Genomic DNA, 27,271 nt, shown 5'->3' with positions numbered 1-27,271 from the left:
TATTGCTGTGAAAAGACACCATGACCACAGCACCCCTTATAAAGGAAAGCATTTAACTGGGGCTGGCTTACAGTTCAGAGGTTCAGTCCGTTATCATCATGGCGGGAAGCATGGCAGCGTGCAGGTGCTGGAGGAGGAGCTGAGAGTTCTACATCTGGATCCTCAGGCAGCAGGAAGAGACAGTGACAATGGGTCTGGATTGAGCTTCTGAAACCTCAAAGGCACCTCCAACGACACATTTCCTCCACCAAGGCCACACTTCATAATCCTTTCAAATAAGTCCCTTCCTTATGAGCCTATGGGTGCCATTTTAATCAAAACTACCGTAATGTGTGTACATGTGTGTCTGTGCATGTATGACCCATGGAGGCTGGAGGTATTGGGTCCCCCTGGAGCTGGAGTTACCCACAGTTGGGAGCCGTCTAATGTGGGTTATGAAAACCAAACTCCGGACTTCTGCAAAGGCAGTAAGTGTTCTTAGCTGCTGAGCCATCTCCCAAGTCCCAACCAGAGAAGCAGATTTTAACTCTCACTTTGCTTGGTTTTCCTTGGTGAGAAGCCTGGCTGCTTGGCTCAGCTGTGCTCCTAGAGGAGCCATTGTTTTCTAGAGCTCCCTTAAGCTTGGACTCTCTCATACTCTGTTGCAAACAAAGGCAGTTACTAGGCAGAAGTGACAGTGTGCCACTGTTCTTCCAGACTCCTGTAGAATAGCTTTGGACAGCTCCCAGGGTGTCTGAGTCAGTGGTTCTCAACCTTACCAATGCCACGACCCTCTCATTTCCGTTCTTCCTGTTGCGGGGACCCCAGCTATAAAAGTAATTTGTTGCTACTTTATAACTAATTTTGCTACAGTTATTAATCATAATGTAACTATCTAATACCCAGGATATCTGATATGTAATCCCCAAAGGTGCCATGACCCACAGGTTGAGAACCAGTGCTCTAAGCGGTGTGTTTAGTATTTTTTACTAACTGTACTTGTTTTCTAAGGAGGGGGGTCCTCAGAGTTCCTCATGCTGACACCCCAGAAGAAGCATCATTTGAGTTTAGAAAAAAAAACTGCTATCCACTCTGGGATTGGAACCGCCCAGTGGCTCCTCCTGTGAGACCAGTGGGTATACCTCTGTGATACTATTAGTACAGCCAGGCTTAAAGTGCTGACTAGATGAACATATCTTTTGCGGACACCAAACAAAACAAAGATGATGGGCACGTGACTGCCTTGCTGAGACATGACTATGTAACCAAAAGTGTTTGTTAGGATAGACTTAAGGACATCATGCTGGGACCAGAAGCATTACCGGCACTTGGACTTGAAGGTAGACATGAGAGCAGTAGTAGGCGGTTCTAATGGTGAATTACCGTGCTGCCAAAGCCACTGCTGAAGCTAATGTCTGAAGCATAAAGAGTGCCAGGAATAAAAGCCAAACAAGACTAGTCCCAGCGTAACGACCAGCAGTAAACAAATGAGCCAAAAACCGCAAACAAATAAACTCTGCTTCCTCAATGCTGCTTTCTTTTCTATTACAAGATCTTTGGATGCCTTCTAAGGTTAAGAGGCCTGAGCAGCCACCAAAGTGTTGACCCTCACTAAAATCCGGGCTCAGTAACCACTTAAAGCTGTTGTACAAAAGTGTGTCACAGATGTCTGCCTTCTCTGCTCTTGAGACCAAGATGCTCATAAACAGGCACTTTAGACACTCACTACTTCACTCCTGTCATGAAAGGATGTTGGCTGTAGACATCATTAGTGTAAAACCAAGTACTAAAAATAAAGGCAACTGGAGAGACCAGCCCCAGCTTTGTAGCTACTCCAACAGATCGGTGAGTTTCATTTGATGGTTGGCAACTGGTGCTTTAGAAAGAAAAGAAGCACATTTAAGCCAAGCACAGTGGCTTATGTGTAATTTCAGCTCGCAGGGCACTGGACGAGGAATATTGATGGCCAGACTGGGCTAAATTGTAAGTTCCAGGCCAGCCTAGGCTACAATGTGCCTCAAAAGAGAAAGACAAACTCCCAACTCAAATTTAACTAAAATTAATTGGCCAAGAAGAAATGGGAGCCTGTAATGATGTGTTTTCTTGCTAAAATAAAATGGATTGCTACAAGAAATTGGCACATAAATTTAAATATGGAAATTTAACTCCTTTTAGTAACACTTTTCACATATTTTAACATTCCTAACCTTGTAGTAATACATGGGCCTCTTTCGGTAACTAATTTTTACTGTATCTGTTCAGATGAAAGAAAGCAACAATTAATGAGGTGTTTTGTTGCTTTCCCCCCTCCCCCCACTCTATCACCTTGGCTAGCCTAGAACTTGCTCTGTGGATCAGACTGGCCGTGGGTAATGAGAACTCATGAAAGACATGGCGTGAGGGACAGGAGGATGAGGGCAAAGCTGTGGTGGAGAGGCTTTAGGAGTAGAGGTCTGGGGGCAGGAAAGACAGTGTTACAGTCTCAACGCAAAGTGCAAGAGGTTGGAGACAGACTTCAAGTTGGGTAACTCACTAGGACTGGGCAGTTCACACACACAGCACAAAGCTACACTAAAGCCAGCTGGTGGGAGGGATGCAGAGTCCAGGGGTCCCTGTGTGAACCAGGGGTCCCTGTGTGAAGCCTCCTCTCCCCCCCCTCCCCCCCCCCGCCCCCCCCCCCCGTGGACTCAGCACACAGCCGGCCTTTCCTGCAGTGGGTTGGGACAAGATGAAGAAGTGTCAAGAAGGACAGCTCATCCAAACTGAGCACACAGAGTTTTCATCACAGTCAGTGGCATAGCAATGGCTGACTGCCCCCATAGCTGACCTTTAACCCCTGCATGTCTGAAGGGTAAGCGGGCACTGCAAGGTCAAAAGCCCCGCCATAAACCACATGATTGAAGTCTTGTGTGTGTTAGGGGGCAGGGGAGTCCCTTTTCAGGAGCTAAGGACAAGGGCCTGAACTTTCTTTGGGGATAATTACTTAACTCCTGACACCCGTGCCCAAAGGTTCTGACTAGGTGGAAGCCGCGGAGGTGGTGAGGGCCACATGAAAAGCCTGGTGGGCTGACAAATGAGAAGGGAGGATGGCACCCAGAGAAGACGTGGTTCAAAAGCACGCGTGGAATTAGCAGATGGATTGGGGCAATGTGGCTGTCATACTTGTTTCCTTCAGCACAGGGCCAGGCAGAGCTAGAATAAAACCAAATCATAAGAGAAAGGGGGTGGTGAAGAGGAGGCGGGAGAACGGAGCCTGGTTGTACCGTGTGCTGGAACGGCGGGTGAGCGTGTCACACCAGTGCCAGCACAGAAAGTCTAACCAAGGCACAGCAGGTGAGCGTGTCACACCAGTCCCAGCACAGAAAGTCTAACCAAGGCACAGCGGGTGAGCGTGTCACACCAGTGCCAGCACAGAAAGTCTAACCAAGGCACAGCGGGTGAGCGTGTCACACCAGTGCCAGCACAGAAAGTCTAACCAAGGCACAGCGGGTGAGCGTGTCACACCAGTGCCAGCACAGAAAGTCTAACCAAGGCACAGCGGGTGAGCGTGTCACACCAGTGCCAGCACAGAAAGTCTAACCAAGGCACAGCGGGTGAGCGTGTCACACCAGTGCCAGCACAGAAAGTCTAACCAAGGCACAGCGGGTGAGCGTGTCACACCAGTGCCAGCACAGAAAGTCTAACCAAGGCACAGCGGGTGAGCGTGTCACACCAGTGCCAGCACAGAAACCAAGGCACAGCGGGTGAGCGTGTCACACCAGTGCCAGCACAGAAAGTCTAACCAAGGCACAGCGGGTGAGCGTGTCACACCAGTGCCAGCACAGAAAGTCTAACCAAGGCACAGCGGGTGAGCGTGTCACACCAGTGCCAGCACAGAAAGTCTAACCAAGGCACAGCGGGTGAGAGTGTCACACCAGTGCCAGCACAGAAAGTCTAACCAAGGCACAGCGGGTGAGCGTGTCACACCAGTGCCAGCACAGAAAGTCTAACCAAGGCACAGCGGGTGAGAGTGTCACACCAGTGCCAGCACAGAAAGTCTAACCAAGGCACAGCGGGTGAGCGTGTCACACCAGTGCCAGCACAGAAAGTCTAACCAAGGCACAGCGGGTGAGCGTGTCACACCAGTGCCAGCACAGAAACCAAGGCACAGCGGGTGAGCGTGTCACACCAGTGTCAGCACAGAAACCAAGGCACAGCGGGTGAGCGTGTCACACCAGTGCCAGCACAGAAAGTCTAACCAAGGCACAGCGGGTGAGCGTGTCACACCAGTGCCAGCACAGAAAGTCTAACCAAGGCACAGCGGGTGAGCGTGTCACACCAGTGCCAGCACAGAAAGTCTAACCAAGGCACAGCGGGTGAGCGTGTCACACCAGTCCCAGCACAGAAAGTCTAACCAAGGCACAGCGGGTGAGCGTGTCACACCAGTGCCAGCACAGAAAGTCTAACCAAGGCACAGCGGGTGAGCGTGTCACACCAGTGCCAGCACAGAAAGTCTAACCAAGGCACAGCGGGTGAGCGTGTCACACCAGTGCCAGCACAGAAAGTCTAACCAAGGCACAGCGGGTGAGCGTGTCACACCAGTGCCAGCACAGAAAGTCTAACCAAGGCACAGCGGGTGAGCATGTCACACCAGTGCCAGCACAGAAACCAAGGCACAGCGGGTGAGCATGTCACACCAGTGCCAGCACAGAAACCAAGGCACAGCGGGTGAGCGTGTCACACCAGTGCCAGCACAGAAAGTCTAACCAAGGCACAGCGGGTGAGCGTGTCACACCAGTGCCAGCACAGAAAGTCTAACCAAGGCACAGCGGGTGAGCGTGTCACACCAGTGCCAGCACAGAAAGTCTAACCAAGGCACAGCGGGTGAGCGTGTCACACCAGTGCCAGCACAGAAAGTCTAACCAAGGCACAGCGGGTGAGCGTGTCACACCAGTGCCAGCACAGAAAGTCTAACCAAGGCACAGCGGGTGAGCGTGTCACACCAGTGCCAGCACAGAAAGTCTAACCAAGGCACAGCGGGTGAGCGTGTCACACCAGTGCCAGCACAGAAAGTCTAACCAAGGCACAGCGGGTGAGCGTGTCACACCAGTGCCAGCACAGAAAGTCTAACCAAGGCACAGCGGGTGAGCGTGTCACACCAGTGCCAGCACAGAAACCAAGGCACAGCGGGTGAGCGTGTCACACCAGTGCCAGCACAGAAAGTCTAACCAAGGCACAGCGGGTGAGCGTGTCACACCAGTGCCAGCACAGAAAGTCTAACCAAGGCACAGCGGGTGAGCGTGTCACACCAGTGCCAGCACAGAAAGTCTAACCAAGGCACAGCGGGTGAGCGTGTCACACCAGTGCCAGCACAGAAAGTCTAACCAAGGCACAGCGGGTGAGCGTGTCACACCAGTGCCAGCACAGAAAGTCTAACCAAGGCACAGCGGGTGAGCGTGTCACACCAGTGCCAGCACAGAAAGTCTAACCAAGGCACAGCGGGTGAGCGTGTCACACCAGTGCCAGCACAGAAAGTCTAACCAAGGCACAGCGGGTGAGCGTGTCACACCAGTGCCAGCACAGAAAGTCTAACCAAGGCACAGCGGGTGAGCGTGTCACACCAGTGCCAGCACAGAAAGTCTAACCAAGGCACAGCGGGTGAGCGTGTCACACCAGTGCCAGCACAGAAAGTCTAACCAAGGCACAGCGGGTGAGCGTGTCACACCAGTGCCAGCACAGAAAGTCTAACCAAGGCACAGCGGGTGAGCGTGTCACACCAGTGCCAGCACAGAAAGTCTAACCAAGGCACAGCGGGTGAGCATGTCACACCAGTGCCAGCACAGAAACCAAGGCACAGCGGGTGAGCATGTCACACCAGTGCCAGCACAGAAACCAAGGCACAGCGGGTGAGCGTGTCACACCAGTGCCAGCACAGAAAGTCTAACCAAGGCACAGCGGGTGAGCGTGTCACACCAGTGCCAGCACAGAAAGTCTAACCAAGGCACAGCGGGTGAGCGTGTCACACCAGTGCCAGCACAGAAAGTCTAACCAAGGCACAGCGGGTGAGCGTGTCACACCAGTGCCAGCACAGAAAGTCTAACCAAGGCACAGCGGGTGAGCGTGTCACACCAGTGCCAGCACAGAAAGTCTAACCAAGGCACAGCGGGTGAGCGTGTCACACCAGTGCCAGCACAGAAAGTCTAACCAAGGCACAGCGGGTGAGCGTGTCACACCAGTGCCAGCACAGAAAGTCTAACCAAGGCACAGCGGGTGAGCGTGTCACACCAGTGCCAGCACAGAAAGTCTAACCAAGGCACAGCGGGTGAGCGTGTCACACCAGTGCCAGCACAGAAACCAAGGCACAGCGGGTGAGCGTGTCACACCAGTGTCAGCACAGAAACCAAGGCACAGCGGGTGAGCGTGTCACACCAGTGCCAGCACAGAAAGTCTAACCAAGGCACAGCGGGTGAGCGTGTCACACCAGTGCCAGCACAGAAAGTCTAACCAAGGCACAGCGGGTGAGCGTGTCACACCAGTGCCAGCACAGAAAGTCTAACCAAGGCACAGCGGGTGAGCGTGTCACACCAGTGCCAGCACAGAAAGTCTAACCAAGGCACAGCGGGTGAGCGTGTCACACCAGTGCCAGCACAGAAAGTCTAACCAAGGCACAGCGGGTGAGCGTGTCACACCAGTGCCAGCACAGAAAGTCTAACCAAGGCACAGCGGGTGAGCGTGTCACACCAGTGCCAGCACAGAAAGTCTAACCAAGGCACAGCGGGTGAGCATGTCACACCAGTGCCAGCACAGAAACCAAGGCACAGCGGGTGAGCATGTCACACCAGTGCCAGCACAGAAACCAAGGCACAGCGGGTGAGCGTGTCACACCAGTGCCAGCACAGAAAGTCTAACCAAGGCACAGCGGGTGAGCGTGTCACACCAGTGCCAGCACAGAAAGTCTAACCAAGGCACAGCGGGTGAGCGTGTCACACCAGTGCCAGCACAGAAAGTCTAACCAAGGCACAGCGGGTGAGCGTGTCACACCAGTGCCAGCACAGAAAGTCTAACCAAGGCACAGCGGGTGAGCGTGTCACACCAGTGCCAGCACAGAAAGTCTAACCAAGGCACAGCGGGTGAGCGTGTCACACCAGTGCCAGCACAGAAAGTCTAACCAAGGCACAGCGGGTGAGAGTGTCACACCAGTGCCAGCACAGAAAGTCTAACCAAGGCACAGCGGGTGAGCGTGTCACACCAGTGCCAGCACAGAAAGTCTAACCAAGGCACGTGTCTTCAACTGAAGAAGCAATGGAAGTGAGAGTTTCGGAGAACCATAGAGCCAGGAGTTGTGGTACATTCCTATAATCCTAGCCCTCAGGAGGTGAAACAGGAGGATTCCAAGTTGGAGGTCGTAGGGTACGGGATACATAGCAAGACTGTTACAAACAAAACAAACAAACATCCAAGTGCCAGTCAAATGCCCGAAATCCCAATATTAGGAGGTAAAGGGAAGAGGATCATGAGTTCAAGGTCAGCCTCCGCTACATAGTGAGTTCAAGGCAAGCCTAAACCATATGAGACCCTGTCTCTCTCTATATTCCATATAAAATGTCTATGTGCATATGTATGTATGTGTATGCATATATGTGTGTGTGTACGTATATGTATGTGTGTGTGTGTGTGTGTGTGTGTGTGTGTGTGTGTGTGTGTGTGTGTACCACAAATTATGCCTCTATGGTTTTCTGAAATTCCCATTTCCAGTATTTCTTCAATTGAAGAAACATCCATTGGTTAGATTTTCTGTGCTGGCACTGGTGTGACACACTCAGCCTGCTGTTCCAGCACACAGTACAACTAGGCTGAATCTTCTTCCTCCTCTTCTTCACCACTTACCCTTTTCGTGTGTGTGTGTGTGTGTGTGTGTGTGTGTGTGTGTGTGTGTGTGTGTGTGTGTGTGTTGAGAAAAGAAAAAATAAATTAACTCTCAAAGGAGCCTTAAACAGGTAACATTAATCACTAAAAACTATAAAAATATGGGGGCGTGGGTAAAAGTCGTTTTACTCTCCTGTTTCAATTGTGTCTGGAAGGCTTACTGCCTCCTTCTGCTAACCTCAGCCTAGGCCTGGAAGCTTCTAGCCTCTATACAATCTGATCCAGGCCTAGAATGTTTTCAGCCTCTGAGACTTACTGTTGAGTACGCTCACCTTTGCTTGTTCTTTCTGAGCTCTGGGCTGGCTGCTTCAGCTCAGCTGTTCTGGCTCAAACTCTTCTCCCAGCTGACTTACTTAATCTGGCTTCTCTCTCAGCCCAGAATTGCTCCGCTTGGCCTCAAACTAACTCAGAAATCTGCTCTAATCTTCTGGCTTCTTCTCATTTTCTGGCCTGTTCCATCTTCACCTGAGTTCTCTCTCTGCAACCCATCTCTCTATTACTGTCCTGTTAAAAACCACCTGCTCTCTCTGTAAAACTGCCTCTTAAGTAGCTTCCCTTTCCTCTCTCTTCTCCTGAGAGTTGGGTGTATGCTATTCTGTCAAATCTTCTCTGATTCGTCACCTTTTCTGCCACTCAATTAGACATCATTTTCAAACATGATGCTTCCTTCTACAGACTAACTTTACCTTCATTTAGGATTAAAGTCATGTATCACCAAGCCTGGACCTAAGCTTTTCTTTACCTGATTACTTGCTCTATACCAGGCTGGCCTTGAACTCACATCCGTTTGCTCCGTCTCCTGGATTAAAGGCAACTGGATCACACAGACCTAGACAATCTTTGGATGTGATCTCTTGCCTGCCAGATCACACACATATATGTAAATATGTATATATATGTTGAGAGAGAAAAAAGAAACCAACTAATAAGTCATGGGTTGGGGGCTCTGAGTAGCTAATAAAACAGAAGAGCACCAAAGTTCTCAGAAAATTTTCCAACAAGCCTCTCTGTCTCTCCACTGTTTAGAAGTACACCTTAGGAAATTTGCATAGCCTCGCAACAGGTGTGCTGTAACTCCGGTCCCACCAACCAGTACTTCCAACCCTTGGGCTTTATTATTTTTGAACGCTTAATTTAGCGGGTCCAATAGATGTGCATTTGTGCCATAGGTTGTCCATTTGTTAAGGAAGCCCCAGGAGGTTACCCATTTTGCATTTTGGAAACTAAGCATATATACATATATGTACATATTTATGCTTCCTTATCAATAATGCATTATGTATTTCTGATCCTCTGGTTACGTTTCTTTGGATATTTTATAACAGTATGAAATTTTCATGTATTATACAGTTCTGGAAATGGCCTCTTTTTATAATGTGTCATTGTTCTATAGCTGAAATAAATGCATACCAACTCAATTTTTCCTAATTTTGAAAATAGTTTTCAGTGACCAATGTTACCTGTTTAAGGTTCCTTTGAGAGTTAATCTTTTTCTTTCTTTCTTTTTAATTTTTTTTATTAGATCAGGATCTCATACTGTAATCCAAATTGCCCTAAAACTTCACTGTATAGCCCAGGCTAGGCCAGGCTAGCCTTAAACTTTCAGCAGTCTTCCTACCTCAGCCTCCCAAGTACCAAGACTGTGGGCACGAACCCCGTGTCTGGCTTAATCCACCAGGCTTCCTCTTGAGCTCCTCCTGACTTCACCCATTAGACATCTCTATGGGCATATTAAATGTCCTCTGATTGGAGAAGGAGCCAGTGGCAACGACTAACGTGGGCAGTGAGTGTCGAGGCCACTGAGGGTTAAGATGGTGACAGTAGCTGACTACTGATATTACTCATCATCGTCACCATCATCACCCTTAACCCCATCACCACCATGACTGTGGCCACCAGCACCCTTAACGCTAACACCCAGCTAAACTTTGTCTGTCTGTCTGTCTGTCTGTCTGTCTGTCTGTCTGTCTCTCTCTCTCTCTCTCTCTGTCTTCTCTCTGAAACAAGGCCTTGCTATGAAGTCCAGGCTGGAGTGCTGATGTTACAGCTGTGACCACTACACTAGGAAAATTGTGTCACTGGGGACGAGCTTTGAGGTTTCAAATGCTCGAGCCAGGCCCAGTATCTCCCCCCCCCCCCCCCTCTCTCTCTCTCTCTCTCTCTCTCTCTCCCTCCCTCCCTCCCTCCCTCCCCCCCTCCTCCTCCTCCTTCTCTCTCTCTCTCTCTCTCTCTCTCTCTCTCTCTCTCTCTCTCTCTTTCTTCCTGCTGCCTGCCGATCTGGATGTAGCACTCTCAGTTATTCTCCAGCACCAAATCTGTCTGCACGCCACCAAACAGACTAAACCTCTGAACTGTAAGCCAGCCCCAATAATTGTTTCCCTTTATAAGACTTGTTATGATCACTCAGGCTTTAATCCCAGCACTCAGGGAGGCAGAAACAGACAAATCTTTGTGAGTTTGAGGCCAGCCTGGTCTACAGAATGAGTTCCATGACAGCCAGAGCTACATAAAGAAACCCTGTCTTAAAAACCCAGGAAAAAAATTGCTATGGTCATGGTGTCTCAGCAATAGAAACCCTAACTAAGACAGAAGTTGGTATCAGTGACTGAGCTATTACTGTGATAGGCCTAACCATGATTTTTTATTTTTTGAAGAATGTATATTTTGAGAATTTGAATTAGATATGCAGTTGAGTGCTTTAACTGGGCCTAAAGAGAATGTTAGCACATGGCCTAGAGACTGTTCTTGTGATATGTTCATGAAGAATGAGGCTGCTTTCTGCCCTCGTCCAAAAATATGTCTGAGGCTGAATTGAAGAGTTATGAATTAACAGCTTTGGCAGAAGAAATTTCAAAACAGCCTAGGGTTGACCTCTGTCCTGTGGTGATTAGTGGCTGGTCTTATGCATATCTATAATAAAAAGGAGCAACTGAACAAGGAAAAATAAAAAAATGATCAGTTTGAGGAGAAAAGGAGCACTGGCAAGTTTAATGGGGTCAAATCCAGTGCTCAAGGAGATGAAAAGTTTAAAGAAAAACATGATGCTAAACGTAATGAAGGGAGTGGTGACCTCAGGGTGAGACCCCCACCCAGCTAAATTTTCAATTTGTGAAAAAGAATTAAAGAAAAGTTTTGGACCAGGTATAGTGGAACATGCCTTAATCCCAGCACTCTAGAGGCAGAGGCAGGTGGATCTCTGAGTTTGAGGCCAGCTTAGTCTACAGATCAAGTTTCAGGACAGCCGAGCTTAGACAGTGAGGGAAACAATCAAAACCAGGAAGCTGGTGAAATGTAATTGAATGAGGGGGCCATGTTCCAGCCCCAGCAAGCAGTGGAACTTGACTCTGGCTTTAGGGTCAAGGATAGAAGAAAGGGGTTGTGGAATCTCCCTCAGAGACTAAGGAAAGCCACTGAGGCCAGGCAGGTGTCAGGGGTGGCACTGCATGGAGGGCCCGGAGAAGCCGTTGCTTGAAGCTGTGAAAATGAAGCAGCTTGCATTGCCTTGGAGACCCCAAATGTCGGAGATGCCAGAGCCATGGGAGAGCTGCCGAGGAGAGCTGCTAACAGGGAGTGGAGCCAGCCCAAGTGTGGTGCAGGCAACAAAGCTGAATGCAGGTGGGGATCTGAAGAGCGCTTTGACATTGGACATGAAGATGCAAAGTTTGGAGCTTGCCCAGCTGATTTTCCGTCTTGTTGGTCCACTATTTCCTCACTAAGCTCCTTTTCTTCTCTTTTGGAATGATAATGTATATCCTGTGCTGTTATATGTTGGAAGTGTGTCATCTGCTTTTTTATTCTGATTTTACAGAGGATGACAGTTAAGAGAGTTTGAATCTCAGAGGAGACTTTGAACTTTTAAACAGTGTTGAGGCTGTTACAGACTTTGGGGACTTTTGAAGCTGGACTAAATGCTTTTTGCATTATGATATGGCTGCAAACCTATGGAGGCCAGGGAGTGAAATGTAGTGGTTATAACAAAAAAGGCCGCAGTAGGCTCATAGGGAGTGGCACCAGTAGGAGGTGTGGCCTTGGAGTAGGCGTGGCCTTCTTGGAGGAAGTGTGTCACTGGGAGTGGGCTTTGAAGTTTCAAATGCTCTTCCTCCCTCTCTCTTCCTGCTTCCTGAGGCTCCAGATGTAGACTCCTCAGCCCTCCTCCACCACCCTGTCTGCCAGCATGCCGCCGTACTCCCCACCATGATGATACAGACTCAACCTCTGAACCATAAGCCAGCCCCAGTTAAAGGATAGCAGGCTACCAAGAAGAGACTTGATACCCTATGAGCATATACAGGGGGAGGAAATCCCCCCCCCAGGAACAGTAATAAGGGAGGGGAATAAGGGGAAAATGGGAGGGAGGGAAGAATGGGAGGATACAAGGGATGGGATAACCATTGAGACGTAACAAGAATAAATTAATAAAAAATTTAAAAAAAAAAGAGTTGCAGTGGGCATGGTGTCTCTTCACGGCAATCGAAACCCTAACTAGGACAGCCTACGCCTGTGGTTTCAGTGCTTTGGAACCTGAGGAAAGGCTAGGCTACGTGTGAGACTCCACCTCAAAACAAGCAAATTAAAAATAAGTGAAGACTAGGAGAACAAGGTAAAGATGGCGATGGTTAGACCAGAAACTGCTTTTTAAGGTGAGGCCTTTCCCACCCAGAACTGCAGTGAGTTTTTGTTTGCTTGCTTGTTTTGTTTTGTTTTCCTTTGCTTTTCAGAAACAAGAACTTAAAGGCAAAATGTAAGGAGGTAATTACTACCTTAACTTTTTCTTTTCTTTTCTTTTCTTCCCTCCCTCCTTATCCCCCCCCCCAACCCCCACCCCACTGAGACAGAGTTTCTTTGTATAGCCTTGGCTGTCCTGGACTCACTTTGCAGACCAGGCTGGCCTGGAACTCACAGAGATCCAGCTGCCTCTGCCTCCGGAGTGCTGGGATTACAGGTGTGCGCATCCACACCCGGCACACTACCAGCTTTTTGCTGGCTTGGTTTTTGGTTTGTTGAGACAGGGTTTCTCTGTGTAGCCTTGGCTGTCTTGAAACCTCTCTGTAGAGCAGGCTGGCCTTGAACTCACAGGGATCCACCTGCCTCTGCCTCCTGAGTGTTGAGATTAAAGGTGTGCGCCACCATATCCAGCTTCATTTTTATGTTTTCTATCTCCCTGGCCTTACCATGTTGTTTATTTTGTCTTATCAGCTTTAATATTACATTCATGGTATCTTTATAGCTATCTACATCTAGGTCGAAATTAAAAATCTGTTAGAAAAAAAAATCTGTTAGAATCTAGAGAAATTATAATCCTCCATTTTTTTTCCTTCAACAGTCTATAATAAAGTAAAACCTTCCATGCATCTCATAAACATAGCTCCTAGTGTTGATACCTCCACTGGTTCCGGCTCCCCTGTGACCAGCCTTTCCCCACATTGTGAAACAAGCCCCCAGGAGGGGGGACTGCAGCTCATGTAGGACGTCACCATGTGATGCCTCTGTAAGGATCTGCAACAGCTACAGGCTCTCAAGTACGGAGAATTGGTGTTTTCACCTTTGCTTTGTGAAAAATTCCACAGGCAGTCAGTGCTCTTTGTTCCTTGATTGGCAAATTCACGAGGGAAACCTTGAGCTCACTGTGTGATCGCGGATAGCGCATCCGATTCGTTTAGCCACGGCACAGGCGCTCTCTCAGACTTTCTGTTTCTTCTCTCCGTTTTGGTAAAGTGCCGTTTTCTAGGAATTTGTTCAGCTCATCTAAATTGTCCAGTTTGGGTTTTTGTTTTTATTTTGTCATGAAATTGTCATAAAGTCCTTTGTAATCCCTTTAATTTCTGTTGTGGGTAGCTTTAACTGTTATGTGTTCAAGAATAGCCACACACTGACCACTCAAACACCAGACTCAGACTGATGAAAGTTTATTGAACGCTGAACTAAAACTGAACAAAAACTGAACGTAACTGACCGGTCAGGGCTCAGGAGCCGACCATGACACTGGCCTGTTTCTAAGGCAGGCTATTTATACAAAAAACCGTAACCAGGTAACCAGGTGGAAAGCAAGGGGAGGGCAGCATTACATCATTTTGACCAGCTAAACACAGGAAGAATCGATTTTCTTCTGAGAACAATGTAACCAGGTGGCTAGACAAAGCATTTTAATCTGATTGACTGTGGTTTAGGGTAAGAGAGCTCTTGGGGGCTTTCTGACTCTCTGGGAGTAAGGAACATAGCAGGATGCTGCGTTCTTCACTCTAATAGAACATACATTTGTCTTTAACTCAAGCAGAACATGCATTTATCATCCATTGTTTTATTCTAAGCAGCAAGTATTGAACCTTCCTGGTTTCAGGCACGTAGGGTCTGAGAACTTGAACTGAATTTCACCTTATAATCAAAATAGAGCCTCAGGAGTAAAATGGCTTCTGATATGCTAAGGGTGTTAACAGAGGAGCCACAGTCACACTAGGAACTAAAGTAGGTCTCAACGGAGGGACTATAGAAGTTAAGCAGGTTGCAACATTAACCTGAATTATGGTTTTTTTTTTTTAATTCTCAGTATCAGTTATTCGTGTTTTCTCACCATTTTTCTTGATCAGCCTACCATGAGTTTGTCAGTTTTGAGTTCTTTCTATTTAGGGGCAGCGACAAGTGCTATGAACATTTCTGTGCCAGGTTCTACGTGGACATGCATTTCCGTCTGTCCTCAGCGTATGCCTGGGAGTGGGACTGCTGTGCTCTGGTAACACTGTGCTTTCTAGGGAGTCTCAGGCTGCTCTTGGGGTTCTATGCCACTCTGTGCTGACCCAGTGCGGTGACTGTTCCTCCACCTGCTCGCTAACTTGCCAGCACGGACTCCTCTTCTTACTTACAGCATATTGGAAGTGGGAGTTTGCTGAGCTTGGCTGTGTAGGTCCCTCACAACCCTCACACTGAACATCTTTCAGTCCTTACATGCTACCTCTTCTTTCTTTGGCTGCTGAAATCCAACATCTTGTTTTTCCCATTGACTTTTCATATTTTCATGTTCTCATCTAAGAAACTATTCTGGGGTAACTATGTTTTCTTCTAGAAGTTTTATAGCTTAAGGTTTTACAATTATTTGTTATATAAAATTCAGCTTAATTTTGTATATGATTTGGGGAATCAGTGACTATTCTCCCCCGACACCCCATAAATAACCAGTAACATCTCTTTAGTGGCTTGACACTAAAAATACATTTAGCTGGCCCTGCGTGTGGCTCTGTCTAACTGACCCTGTTCTGGGTTCTGGGTTTTCGCAGTCTATGCATCTATCTTTTTCCAATACTAAGCTACTTCCGCTACTGATGCTCAGAGAGTCTCAGCTTTGGCTTTCTGACGCTTTTTAAGCTTACAGTAGAACAGCCATGGCCTTTGAGCTTTTCTAGCATGAGCATTTGAAACTCTCTGTGCTAGATAGTGTTACATTATCTGAGAGGAGGGAGCCTCAACTGAGAGAATGCATTCTCTTAATTGGTGATTGGGGGGGGGGGCGTGGGAAGGGCCCAGCCCATGGTGGGTGGGGCCACCCGTGGGCAGGTGGTCCTGGATTCTATAAGAAAGCAAGCTGAGCAAGGCCTGGAGAGCAAGCCAGTGAGTAGCACCCCTCCATGACCTCTGCATCAGCTCCTGCCTCCAGGCTCCCTTTCTTTGATGATGGACTGTTATATGGACCGTGAGTAAAATAAGCCACGGGTTGCTTTTGGTCACGGTGTTGCATCACAACATTAGTGACCCAGCTAGGGCATTCTCGTGCCTGGTCTGCATCACACATGTTCTTATGTGTTGGATGCTCACCGTTCCATACAGAAGAATTCTTCAATTCCCTTCTGGTCTTTCCTTCAATGTCTAAATATTTAAGATTTCCTGGATCTCTTTTTAAAAATTGACTTCTAATTTAATTATCTTTTTCCTTTCAGTATTAGAAATCAAACCCAAGACCTGAACGTTTACCCTAGCTCTGTGTTGATCAGATGAAGAGCTCTGCTGTTAGTGCCTTCAAAGTTCTTGAGATTTGTTTTATGGGTTAATAAACGTGCTGCCTTGGCAAATGTATGAACACCTGAATAGAATATCTATGCAGTTACTAGATGTAATACTAAATATTGCATATCTTAGTGTACTTTTTCGTGTTATTCAAATCCTGCCTTTCTTGAGATTTTTTCTGCCTCGCAGGCTGCTCCCCGTCTGTGCTATGGTGCCTGACTGACCTGCCCTTGTACCTCAACTGCTGCAGCTCGTGTGTGCAATGACTTTGCCAAATTTTCAACCTCAGCGTGTTTTAACACGTCTTCATTTCAGTTTAATTATTTATTTTATTGACTAAGGAGAGGAGTACTATCTTCCTAAATAATTAGAGTCCGTATTTTAGCATATTTTACTCATATGCTCCCAACTTACATCTTGTTTTTTATTTGTGGTTGAGTGTCTTTTTAAATTTTTACAATTTATATACATGTATGTTTGGTGTGTTTGTGTGTGTGTGTGTGTGTGTGTGTGTGTGTGTGTGTGTGTATTGGAATGTGTATGTGGGAGGGGTTTGTGTGTGTATGTAAGGGGAGATGGAGTTTGTGTGTGTGTGTGTGTGTGTGTGTGTGTGTGTGTGTGTGTGAATGTGTGTATATTTGTATGTGTATGTGGGAGAAGTTTGTGTGTGTGTATAAGGGGAGATGGGGTTTTTGTGTGTATGTGGGGGGGTGGGGGGTGTGTGTGTGTGTGTGGTGTTTCCACATGTATGGAAGTCAAAGGTCAATTCTGAGTATCTTCCTCAGTCTTTCTCCACATTATTTTTTTTTCTGAAGTGATGATGTTGTTGTTGTTGCTGCTGCTGCTGCTGCTGCTGCTGTTGTTGAGACATGTACAGACCAGGCTGGCCTTGAACTCTCAGAAGTCTTCCTGCCTTTGCCACCTGAGCACTAGGATTAAAGTCGTGTGCCACCACACTTGGCTTCCACCTTATTTTTTGAGATAAGGCTTTTGCTGGACTTGTAGCTCAGCATTCTCAAGTAGAGGGCTATCCAGCAAACCCCAGGGATACTCCCGTCTCAGCCTCCCAACACTGGGGATGCTGACGTGTGCTGCCTTCCCAAGTTGTACGTGAGTGCTGGAGATATAAGCACAGGTACCCATGCTTACGTAGCAAACCTTTGCTACCTAAAACATCTATCTAGGCACCACTGTTTTCTGTGAGCAGAAATTAATTTTGAGTGCTAGTTCACTTGCTGCTCTTGCAGAAGGCCCAGCTTTGGTTCCCAGCATCCCACATGGCTGCCCACAGCCATCTGTAACTCCAGTTCCAGTGGATCTGGCACCTTCTTCTGACCTCCTCAGGCACCAGTCATACATACATACATACATACATACATACATACATACATACATACATACCTGTTGGCAAAACAACCATATACGTAAAATAAGGAAACAAACAAACAAAAAAAGAATGTTTTCCCATGATACTTTGTAAGGAATTGGTTCAGTTTTATTTTAGCAGATCATAATTTCTCTCAGTGAAATTAATTTTCTTGTATAAGAAACAGTAATCCCCGCCCCCCAAATCACAGCAATAAAAGTTAATAAGAGACGTAAAAACCTAAAACCAAGTGGCATCTTGGATATTTTGAAGTAAATGCATTTTAGTAGAATGAATATGCTTTGGAAAAATATCCTTTGCTTAAAAAAAAAAAAGTCGACATTAGCAAGTTTAATTAAATATAAGATGTTTGGTCTGTGAAAACAGCCCTATAATTTTGAAAGCATATTTCCTACTTTGTCATCTAATAAAGGCTTGTAGCTCTTTAATTCTGCTGATTGAATTACAAATTCTCTGGGGCATAGACTGCATTTTTTATCTTGTTAACAGCTTGTGTGTGCAGAGGAGTGCTGCTTAGCCCCGTGATTTACAGTGTAATAAAAGCATACACAGTGCACATCTTAATGAATGTCTGTAGCCTCCTGCAGCTGGTGAGAGCCAAGAGCTTCCTGTTTTATGGCTACAGAAGCTAAGACAAAATAATAGCTTCAGTGAGATGTCTCAGGTCCTGTTTTTACATTGTTAGCGTCGAGTCTGACCCTCCGTGCTGTCTCCTCTGGGGCCCAGGCTTCTTAGGTCCCCTACAGTGAAACATGCTACGTGAACAGCCTACATGCGGGACTTCCTGCCGTCTTTTTACTTCCCAGAGAGGCGACAAGGCATTTGTTGTGTGTCGGGTGGGTCCGAAGGAAACCACATTTCGTCACATTTTGGCAGTTAAACAAAAGATAGCATTCCTTAGGAATCTGTGAAGCCAGTTCCCCTCTACCAAAGGAGCCATTTCTTTTTCTCTCTGGAGGCGGTGCCTACTAGCATACCACAGTGCACACTGGCCTCCAGGCTCCCTCAGTACCACGATTTCAGAGCACAGGCTGGCATCCTTGCCCTCCCTTCCCCTAACCTTTTCCAGCTCATGGGCTTCCCTGTGCCCAGCTGCTATGAGCTCTCTTCCCCTCTCTCTTTTGCCCGTTCCTGGTTCTCTCTCTCTCTCTCTCTCTCTCTCTCTCTCTCTCTCTCTCTCTCTCTCTCTCCTGACCATATTCAGTCTACTACTTTTTCACTCCCCTCTGGACTTTTCTAGATGCCTTTGGCTATACCCTCCCTCATATCTACAATAAAATCCTTCCCCTTAACCTTACCCCTGGAGGGGTCCTGACTTGAGACATTTCGTTGCTTTGCTTTTGTTTGTTTGAGGTGAGGCTTTTCTATATCATTTCAGGCTGGCCCAAGAAGGCTTCCAACCCACGATCCTCCTGTCTCAGCCTCTCAAGTATTACAATACACCTGCGCACCACCACGCTCACTTGTTCAGTGCACTCTACATTTTTGACCAAGCAATCTTCTCGTATGCAAAGATGCTCTGTGGCCCTTAAGGAAATGTTTGGAGGTGATCGGGGAGCATTTGGAACCCTTTGATACAGGGTGGGGCTAGGAGTAGGCTCCTTTTCTCTACTGATTAAAAAAAAATTAAAAGGAAAAACTCCAGGCAAGCCAAGCTATCAATCTCAGCAGCTTCCTGGAGGAAGTGGAGGAGAAAAGAAAGGCAAATAAATAAATAAATAAAAATAAAACAAAACAAAACCAAAAACCTTGGTTTGGCTTTTTGTTTGTTTGTTTTATTTTGGTTTTTGAGGTATACTGGCACATGCAGACCAGCACCCATATGAAGTGGAGGGGTCCTGTAGAGAAAGGAAGGAGGGAGCAGACTTACGTTCTGGTCATCAACCAAAGGAAACACGAAACTGAGAAAGAAAAAGTTACATATTCCTCAGCCAAGACTCATAAAGGTGTGCAGACCCAATAGACCCTCATGGCAGCTTGTAGTGACAGCAGTGGGGATGGGTGTGCTGGGAAGGAAAAGTACAGAGTCTCACTGAAGGGATAATTATTCCACCCATCTCTTTACTGTGGCTCAAGGTGAGACTACCTTCCTAGGAGTGGGTCTCCTCCTCATGGTCCCTTGGCCAGGTGACTCGCTCACCCAACTGGATTTATCATGTTTAGTCAGGTCTCCACCAAGGGTTTCATCCTCATGAACAGTTTGCCCTTAATGAGCCTTTACTGCTGCTGCGACACCTTGGGCAATGCATTAGAGTGGCAAAGGATTAGAGAAAAGCTCTACAGCAGGCAAAAGAACCACCTGCAAATAATGACCACGAGAGTGAAAATGCTCCCCGGCCCCAGTCCTTTCTAGAGAGAGTAAAGCCACTTCTATCGTTGTGTCTAGCTTCACAGAGCGTCACTGCGTCAGGGACTGGAGAGATGGCTCGCTGCCTGAGAGCACTTGTTCCTCCTCCAGAAGCCCTGAGTTCACTTCCCAGCACCCATGTTGTGTGATTCACAACACCTTAACTCTAGATCCAGGGTACCCCACATCAGATGCTGGCACATGGTTCATACACGCATTAAAGATAGATAGATAGATAGATAGATAGATAGATAGATAGATAGATAGACAGACAGATAGATGTAAAGTTCTTCCTTTGTTCCCTGTCACTGTATATACCCTAAAGACCCACACAGTGCAATAGGACTCACACTCCCTGGCGCCATAGACAAATTTGACCTTATCTACCTACACTTGTGTCATACCAGCCATGCTGTCTTAGTTTCCTCATGGAACAGACCAGGCTTGTTCTCACCTTGAAGACTGCAGTTGCTGTCTCTCCCTCAGACACAGCTCTCTTTCCTCATTTGGTGTCTGAGCAAACCTCCTATTCTAGAGAGCCTTTCCTTTCCTACCACACCTGATCAAAAGTCCCCTCTTCATTGCCTTCCCTTTGCACTGCCTTCCATGTTGCAGGACGTGGTGCTGTCCATTGGACTTGAAGCCTTTGTACCATGCCATGTGTTTCTCTCTGATGAGAGCTCAGTGCACGAAGTACCTAAGTCTCTGTGCCTTAGCCAACTGCTCCACAGAGACAAGCCTGACGTGTATATCTGTTGAGTACATGCAGCTCAGAGAAGTGAGGCTTTTCCCCAGAGCTCAGTGTCAACAAGGGGTAGATTTATACTCTGGTCTCCCCCACCTGTTAGAGAAGACTCCCCTTTGAAAAAAGAAAAATTAGAGAAGACATGGCAGGGTTAGAGAATAGAAGATAAGAATGCTGTAAGGCCTTTCCTCTCTGTGTCGGGAAATAGAATGCCCCTCTCCTCCCCTCCCCTCCCCTCTCCTCCCCTCCTCTCCCCTCCCCTCCTCTCCCCTCCCCTCCTCTCCCCTCCCCTCCCCTCTCCTCCCCTCCCCTCCTCTCCCCTCCCCTCCCCTCCCCTCTCCTCCCCTCCCCTCCTCTCCCCTCCTCTCCCCTCCCCTCTCCTCCCCTCCTCTCCCCTCCCCTCCTCTCCCCTCCCCTCCCCTCCCCTCCCCTCCCCTCCCCTCTCCTCCTCTCCTCTCCCCTCCCCTCCTCTCCCCTCCCCTCCCCTCCCCTCCCCTCTTCTCCCCTCCCCTCCCCTCTCCTCCCCTCCCCTCCCCTCCCCTCCCCTCTCCTCTCCTCCCCTCCCCTCCCCTCTCCTCCCCTCCCCCCTCCCCTCCCCTCTCTTCTCTCCTTCCCTTCCCTTCTATTCCCCCCTTTACCTTCCCACTTTTGGGTTCCTGTTGTTTTCAAGTTTGTGTAACAACCAAAGAGAATTGTACACAAGATGACTTAGAGCCCAGACACCTAGATGAGGTGGGAGGTTGTAAGGAAACTGGATCCAAAGTCCACTCCTGTTCCTGGGGTTTGTAGCTGCTAAGCAGCTCTGCGGTGTAGCCCTCACTGCTTGATGCCAGAGGAAAGGACTTCATGCCACTGGGTGTATGGGTCCTGCTGACTTCAAACAGCTCTGTGTGTGGTGAGCACTTTGAACAAATCAGCCCAAGGTGAGCTGAGAAATAACTGAAGCCTCTAGAGTAGCCGGAACTGCAGCCCACCCATTAAAGTGTGCTTTGCTCCAAGGCTTGAGAGTCTCACTTGAACTCTGCCTGGCATTATACTGTTTCTCCTTTTTCCCTTCTGTACCATGATTCCTAAGGAGCCTAGCTAAGCTGTATGTCAAATGCTTAAAACAGTTTTCAAAGTAACGTTACAATTATGAAAATGGCTTATCTTTTTGGCTAGGAGGAAGCAGAGGAAGTCGGCAGAGTCGACCCAACATCGACTCAGACACAATCTCCTGCTGGAATTTGCAAAGCCGCTTTAAATATGATCATAGCGTCCAGAAGTCTGTTTCTAAAATATAGAGAGGCAAGATGACAGCCCTGAGGATGCCAGTTTTGAAGAACTTGGAGTCTTTTCATTTTGCATTAAACCTCGGGGCTCATCTAGCTGAGTTTCAGTGTGCACAACAGAAGGAAAACGGCAATAAAAATGGCTTCCTCGCCTTGCTGGTGTTTAACACTGTGAGCTATACCAGGTTCTATAGGCTGTTGACTAGAAGACCAGCACTAACCGTGAGAGATCTAAAAGTGGGGGAGGGATTAAGTTACGACAAGTAGCCAGGCAGCAGCGTGTGCTTTCCAGCAGCCGAAGTATGTCGCTCAGCGTCCTGCGGATGGCCTGGGTTCCACATCTGGTGGGTCAGTCCAGGCACTGCTTGATTCCAGACTAGAAAGGATGGCCCTTGAGATCAAAGGTCCCAAGATCCTGTTTCTGGCTCAGCGGCAGCTTAGAGCGCTTAGGGTGAGGCCCAAGGCTCGGAGACTAGGCTAGGTTCCCAGTCTTCCCCGGGGGAGGTGTTACAGTTGAGCTCTTTTAGAACGAGCTGTTTGGTATCAGACTCAGTGGCGGCCCGGGAGCTCCTCAAGCCTATGATGACACCAAAAGTGTTACAGCTCCTCGGTGGAGCACAGCAGAGGAAGTGGGTGGAAGCCTGAAACCAGCTGGCAGGCAGGTCTCGTAAGACACAGGCCCAATGGTTGTTTCACTAGCAGTCAGCATAGAGCTAGTGGCAGCAATGGAGCAGGCTCCAGTGGCTGCCCGGGCAGTTCCGTCATTTCTTCCTGACCACCGGTGTTCAGCAGCAGTTCTTCCCCAGAATAAATGGAGTCCCAGACGAGGAAGCACCCGAGCAAGCAGGCAAGCAAGCATGCCAGCCAGCCTTTATTTATAAGCCTTGGTTAGTGGGGAGGAGTTTGAGGATGAATGTTTCTGATTTGATGGGGCTAGAGGTGCCAGGATACTTAATCTACACTCAGCGGTACAATGCCTCATTTACAGGTAACATGGGGTCCTATCTCAAGAAGAAGAAAACAGTACTTAATTATCCTATGGGTGAGGGAAGAACTTCTAGGTACCATTAAAGGTCATTTGTTGGATGCTAGGGTCTCCTTAGCATAGGGTGGGGGTTGCTAAACCAAGTTTTCTTCTCAGGAAGGGGTTGGGCCTGTGATCTTCCCTGAGGGCTGTGTGATGCTCCTTACCAGACCTGGGCTTACCAGATCAGGTGAAGCGAGAGCCCTGATGAGAAAGGGGAGCCCACCGTCATAGATGGAGACTTCAGCCTTATCCAGCGGAGTTCCACAGTCTTGGTCACTGTGTAAACTTGTTACTGTAACAGAATACCTCACAGAGACAACTCTCTGGAGAAATGACAGGTCTGTGGCTTCAGAGGGCTCAGTCCATGATGTTTGGGAGAGTATGGCAAAGCCCAGTGACCCTCCCACAGTGGCAAGGACGCAAACAGAGCACCCGAGCTTGCAGGTTTTCTCCTTTCACTCTACCAAGGTCATGTTCACATTTAGAGTGAGTCTCCCACACCAATTTAGTCTCTTCTGAAACTCACAGAACTACCCAAAGTCATGCTCGCTGATCTCTTAGGCCCTTCTCAGTCCAATCGAGTTGGCAACCAAAGTTAATTGTCATACCTACCCTGTGTCAACTTGCTATACAAACCACTCTTTAAACCCTAACATTACACCCCTGGCCTCAAAATACAACAGTCCAACACTGTTCAAAAGCCCAGGTTCAAAGCCCTTCCTCCCTTCTGAGACTCGAGACTAAAAAGGAGGAGAAATCGGGGTATAGAAAGGTGAGGTGAGGGCTGGAGAGATGGCTCAGAGGCTAAGGGCACTGACTCCTTTTTCAGAGGTCCTGAGTTCAATTCCCAGCAACCACATGGTGGCTCACAACCATCTATAATGTGATCTGATATCCTCTTCTGGCATGCAGGTGTACATGCAGGCAGAGCACTGTATACAGAATAATAAATAAATCTTTAAAAAGAAAAAAGAAAGAAAGGTGAGGTGAGACTGGGTGGGGCAGGTGTTAAATCTTCTAGCTTCCTGTCTGACATTTGGCACAGTAGCATGATGTGAGTGCAAACTTAGTTCTCCAGCTGGCTTCACGTTTGGCCTTTGCTTGGCAGATATTCCACTGTGTCCTCTGTTTCCTGTGTCACTTCTCGGGGGCTACCTGAAGGGATTCTGGCCCAGTCACACACTGCCTGGCCTGGAAGGGCTTCCTTTTGAGTAGAGGCCTCCATGGCTGTTGGATGCCGTCAGGTCATCAGCACTGAGCCCCTTGGGCAGTGTCACAGTGGCCTCTGGGTACCTGGATCTGAATGAGCAGATGGAGGTGGTGGTGGTGGGGTATATACGTCCACAAGGTGTCCAGTGCAATCAAGGTTCCCCAACACTCTCTCCTCAGCATAGTCTTCCAAATGAGGCAAAATTTTTACATCCTTGAGCCAAGCATGTTGCCATGCACCTCTAATCTCAGCACTCAGGGGTGTGCTGATGCAGGAGAATTGACATGAATTTGAGGCATATATATAGAGGGGGGGAAGGGAGGAAGGGAGGGAGGGAGGGGAGAGAGAGGGAGAGAGAGAGAGAGAGAGAGAGAGAGAGAGAGAGAGAGAGAGAGAGAGAGAGAGAGAGTCTCAATCCCCTCCACTGAGACAAAAGAAGCCCAACCACATCAGAAACCCCGTTCACACCTTTGAGCCTGTGATGGGCAGGACCAGCTTCTTCCAAGGATGCCTTCAAGGATGCCTTCAAGGATGCCTTCAAGGATGCCTTCAAGACTTCTTAGCTATTGTCCTGACTCAAAGTACTTGGCATTGCTTTAATCACTCGAATCTTCAGCAGCCACACTTTCCTTGGCCCCAGCCTTCCCTCCCTTGGAAACCTGTACGTTTTTCACACCTTTCGTTTTGCTCACTATTCTCACTGTAAACTTGGCTAAATGCGATCAACAAGCTCCTTACCGCAGCCTGAATGCTAGGCTGCCTTAAATGCTTCTCTGCCAGATTAGTTATTCCACTGGCTTTAAACTCAAGGACTCCAACCATCTCAAGACACAGGCAAATTGTAGACAAATTCTTTGCCGGGATGTAACACCACTGGCCTCTAAATCCAGTTCCTAACGGAGTCTTCGTTTCTATCTGAGACCTCGCAAGCACAGACATTGTCATCTGTGTTTTAGTCTTCTGAACTCCCACCATGATTAACCATGAAACTGAGAGCACACCATTCTCCATGGCTTCTCTTGCCCGCTTCTCTGCACTTTCCCAAATTTCTCTCACAGCGCAGTTTCAGTGGTTTCCAAACCATGGTCAGGTTTAGTCATGCAACAGCAGCACTTCTCTGGTAGGAATGGGCTCTGTATGGCCGACACCTCCCACTGGGACAAAGAGATGATGACACAGAGGAAGAAGACATAGGCTCCATGTTGTCAGAGGTGTCAGTCCATCATGGCTGGGGTGGTGTGAAAGAATAGAACAGCGCACATCACAGCGGCCAGGAAGCTGAGGAGAAAGGGAAAGGTGGGGGGTTGGGGTCTGGGCCAGGGAGACTGACTACACAATAGGTGTCCTCACCCCCTTTTGTTTAATTGGCTCCTCCAGCCTATAGGATGGTTCTGATCCTTCCAATTGGTTGACCCTCTCTGGAAAGTCCCTCATGGACTCACTCAGGGGAGTTCTTTCCTAACTCCATAGGAACTTCTCAGACCATCAACATCAACCATCAGCATGAGTGAAAAATAAAGTATATCCTCAAAGGAATCACATCATTAAATATACATGCATGCAAAAATGGAGTTTGAATTTGATCAAAAGTGAAATTTAATTTTAATAATGCATCTATTTCCACTTAAACAGAAAATTTTAAATTACTCCCCTGTTATTTCTAACATAAAATTAATACAAATATAATGATTTATATTTGCATAAATATATGCATGCAGGAACTCTACATAGAACAGTTTTGAGAACTCCAACCCGACAGATTTAGAGGCTTAGAGTACTTTTGCCAAAGTATACAAATACTCTAGTTTTAATTCACTGATGCGTTTGTTTTCAGTTTACATTAAAAATAACTCACAGCCTGTAGTCTGTTCTGTCTCGATGAATCACAGGCATATGGCAACTTCATTCCACGATTCTTCCCCTCAAGTTTTAAGGTTGAAAGAGAAATCAGACCAAGTCATGGAACTGCTGTTGTTAGCAAGGTGCTTTGGGGAGATCTTAAGGGCTTCAGGAAAAACAAACAACAACAAAAGCCTTGTGACAACATATCCCAACCCCCTCACACCTGCTCCTGCTGAAGCACGCCGTCCAAACCATCCTTTCTACCAGGCGTGATACATGCCTGAAATTTCTGCACTAGGAAGACAGAGACAGGAAGATGGCAAATTCAAGGGCAGCACAAGCTAATGCAACCAGACCCTGTCTCAAAAACAAAACTACTCTTATGTTTCATCCGAGCACTCAGGAGGCAAAGGCAGGCGAATCTCTATTAATTCAAGGTCAGCCTGGTCAACATAGTTCCAAAGCAGCCAAGCTACATAGTGAGGCTATGTCTCAAAAAGAAACATCCCAAAACCAAGCAAAACACTGTTTTCTCCAAGGACTCTGTAGAACAAACAGTGTTACTCTCCATATGAGGTAAAGAACCGAACAGAAGTGGGGTTCACAGTTAGGAGGTCAAACACAGTTGGAGTACAAGACTCAGAATGTGAGATAGGGACAAAGGGTTTGACCTTGGCTTCCCCAAGGGCTTAGCACCAAAATGTGTGTGTGTGTGTGTGTGTGTGTGTGTGTGTGTGTGTGTGTGTGTGTGTGTGTGTACGCGCGCGCGCACAGGCGCACACAGTTCAGGCTCCATTTCCCTCCCAGGGGTCTCTAGTTGTGGCCAGTGGATCCTGAGAGGGGAAGCAAGGCAGAACAACCTGGAGCAGAAGAGACTTCAGCGCCTGTGAGCACTACAGGAACTGACTCTGGAGACTGCTTCAGTGAGACTGCCCATTTAGGGGAGGGGGGAACAAAGGCTACTTAAACCTTTGCAAGGTGGGTAGGGGCTTTCAGGGTGAGTGTACACCATTGGCCAGGTCGGGGCACTGAGGATGCCTCATTTGCATGAGGAGGAATTGCAGAAGTTTTCTGGACATGACATTATAAGGTGAGAGGAGGTTTAACCTGACTACTGGACTAGGGACTTCCTCTGGGGCAAAGGTGGAGGCGCAGGGTTACATGGGCCAGGACACACAGGTCTGGAGCAGGGAGGCAGTGTACCCTACACCTGCCAATCTCAGGATGCGATTTCTGGCGTTTAGCCACAGGTCCACCCGACTCTTGCTCTGGTTCTGGCTCCCCAGCCCACTTGTGTGAAGACAGAGGATATTATAAGCTCACCATGTCTTTCCAACCTACTACAGTTCAAAGATGGATCTGGTTTGATTTCCAAATGTCTCCTCTCTGCTCAGATCTTGAAGGCTTTGTACCCAGTGCTAAGAAGAGGTAGAGTGTTTGGGAGGCGGCTGGTTCGAGAAGGCTGAAATTATCGGTGGAGCCATAGTTTTGTGGACTACAGAAGCAGTGGGAACTCTAAGAGAGAACGCCTGGAGTGAGTCTGCGGCTGGGACGGCACCTCTGAGG

General features: G+C 47.9%; 1 protein-coding gene across 1 annotated transcript in view; it reads left to right on the top strand.

The window, feature by feature from the left end:
• The window catches only part of HYCC1 (hyccin PI4KA lipid kinase complex subunit 1), a 101,646-nt gene extending 79,849 nt beyond the window's left edge, over nucleotides 1–21,797 (top strand). Inside the window, exon 12 of the mRNA XM_084787739.1 lies at nucleotides 21,517–21,797. Within this exon, the coding sequence (XP_084643865.1) occupies nucleotides 21,517–21,638 (122 nt within the window). The 3' untranslated portion in view covers nucleotides 21,639–21,797. The remainder of the gene's footprint in view (nucleotides 1–21,516) is intronic.
• The last annotated feature ends 5,474 nt before the right edge of the window (nucleotides 21,798–27,271 follow it).

The sequence above is a fragment of the Acomys minous genome, assembly GCF_964271855.1.
Source record: "Acomys minous genome assembly, chromosome: 6".
In the NCBI taxonomy this organism is placed as follows: domain Eukaryota; kingdom Metazoa; phylum Chordata; class Mammalia; order Rodentia; family Muridae; genus Acomys; species Acomys minous.
The sequence above is the reverse complement of the archived record's forward strand: the minus strand, read 5'-3'. Positions and strand labels throughout refer to the sequence as shown.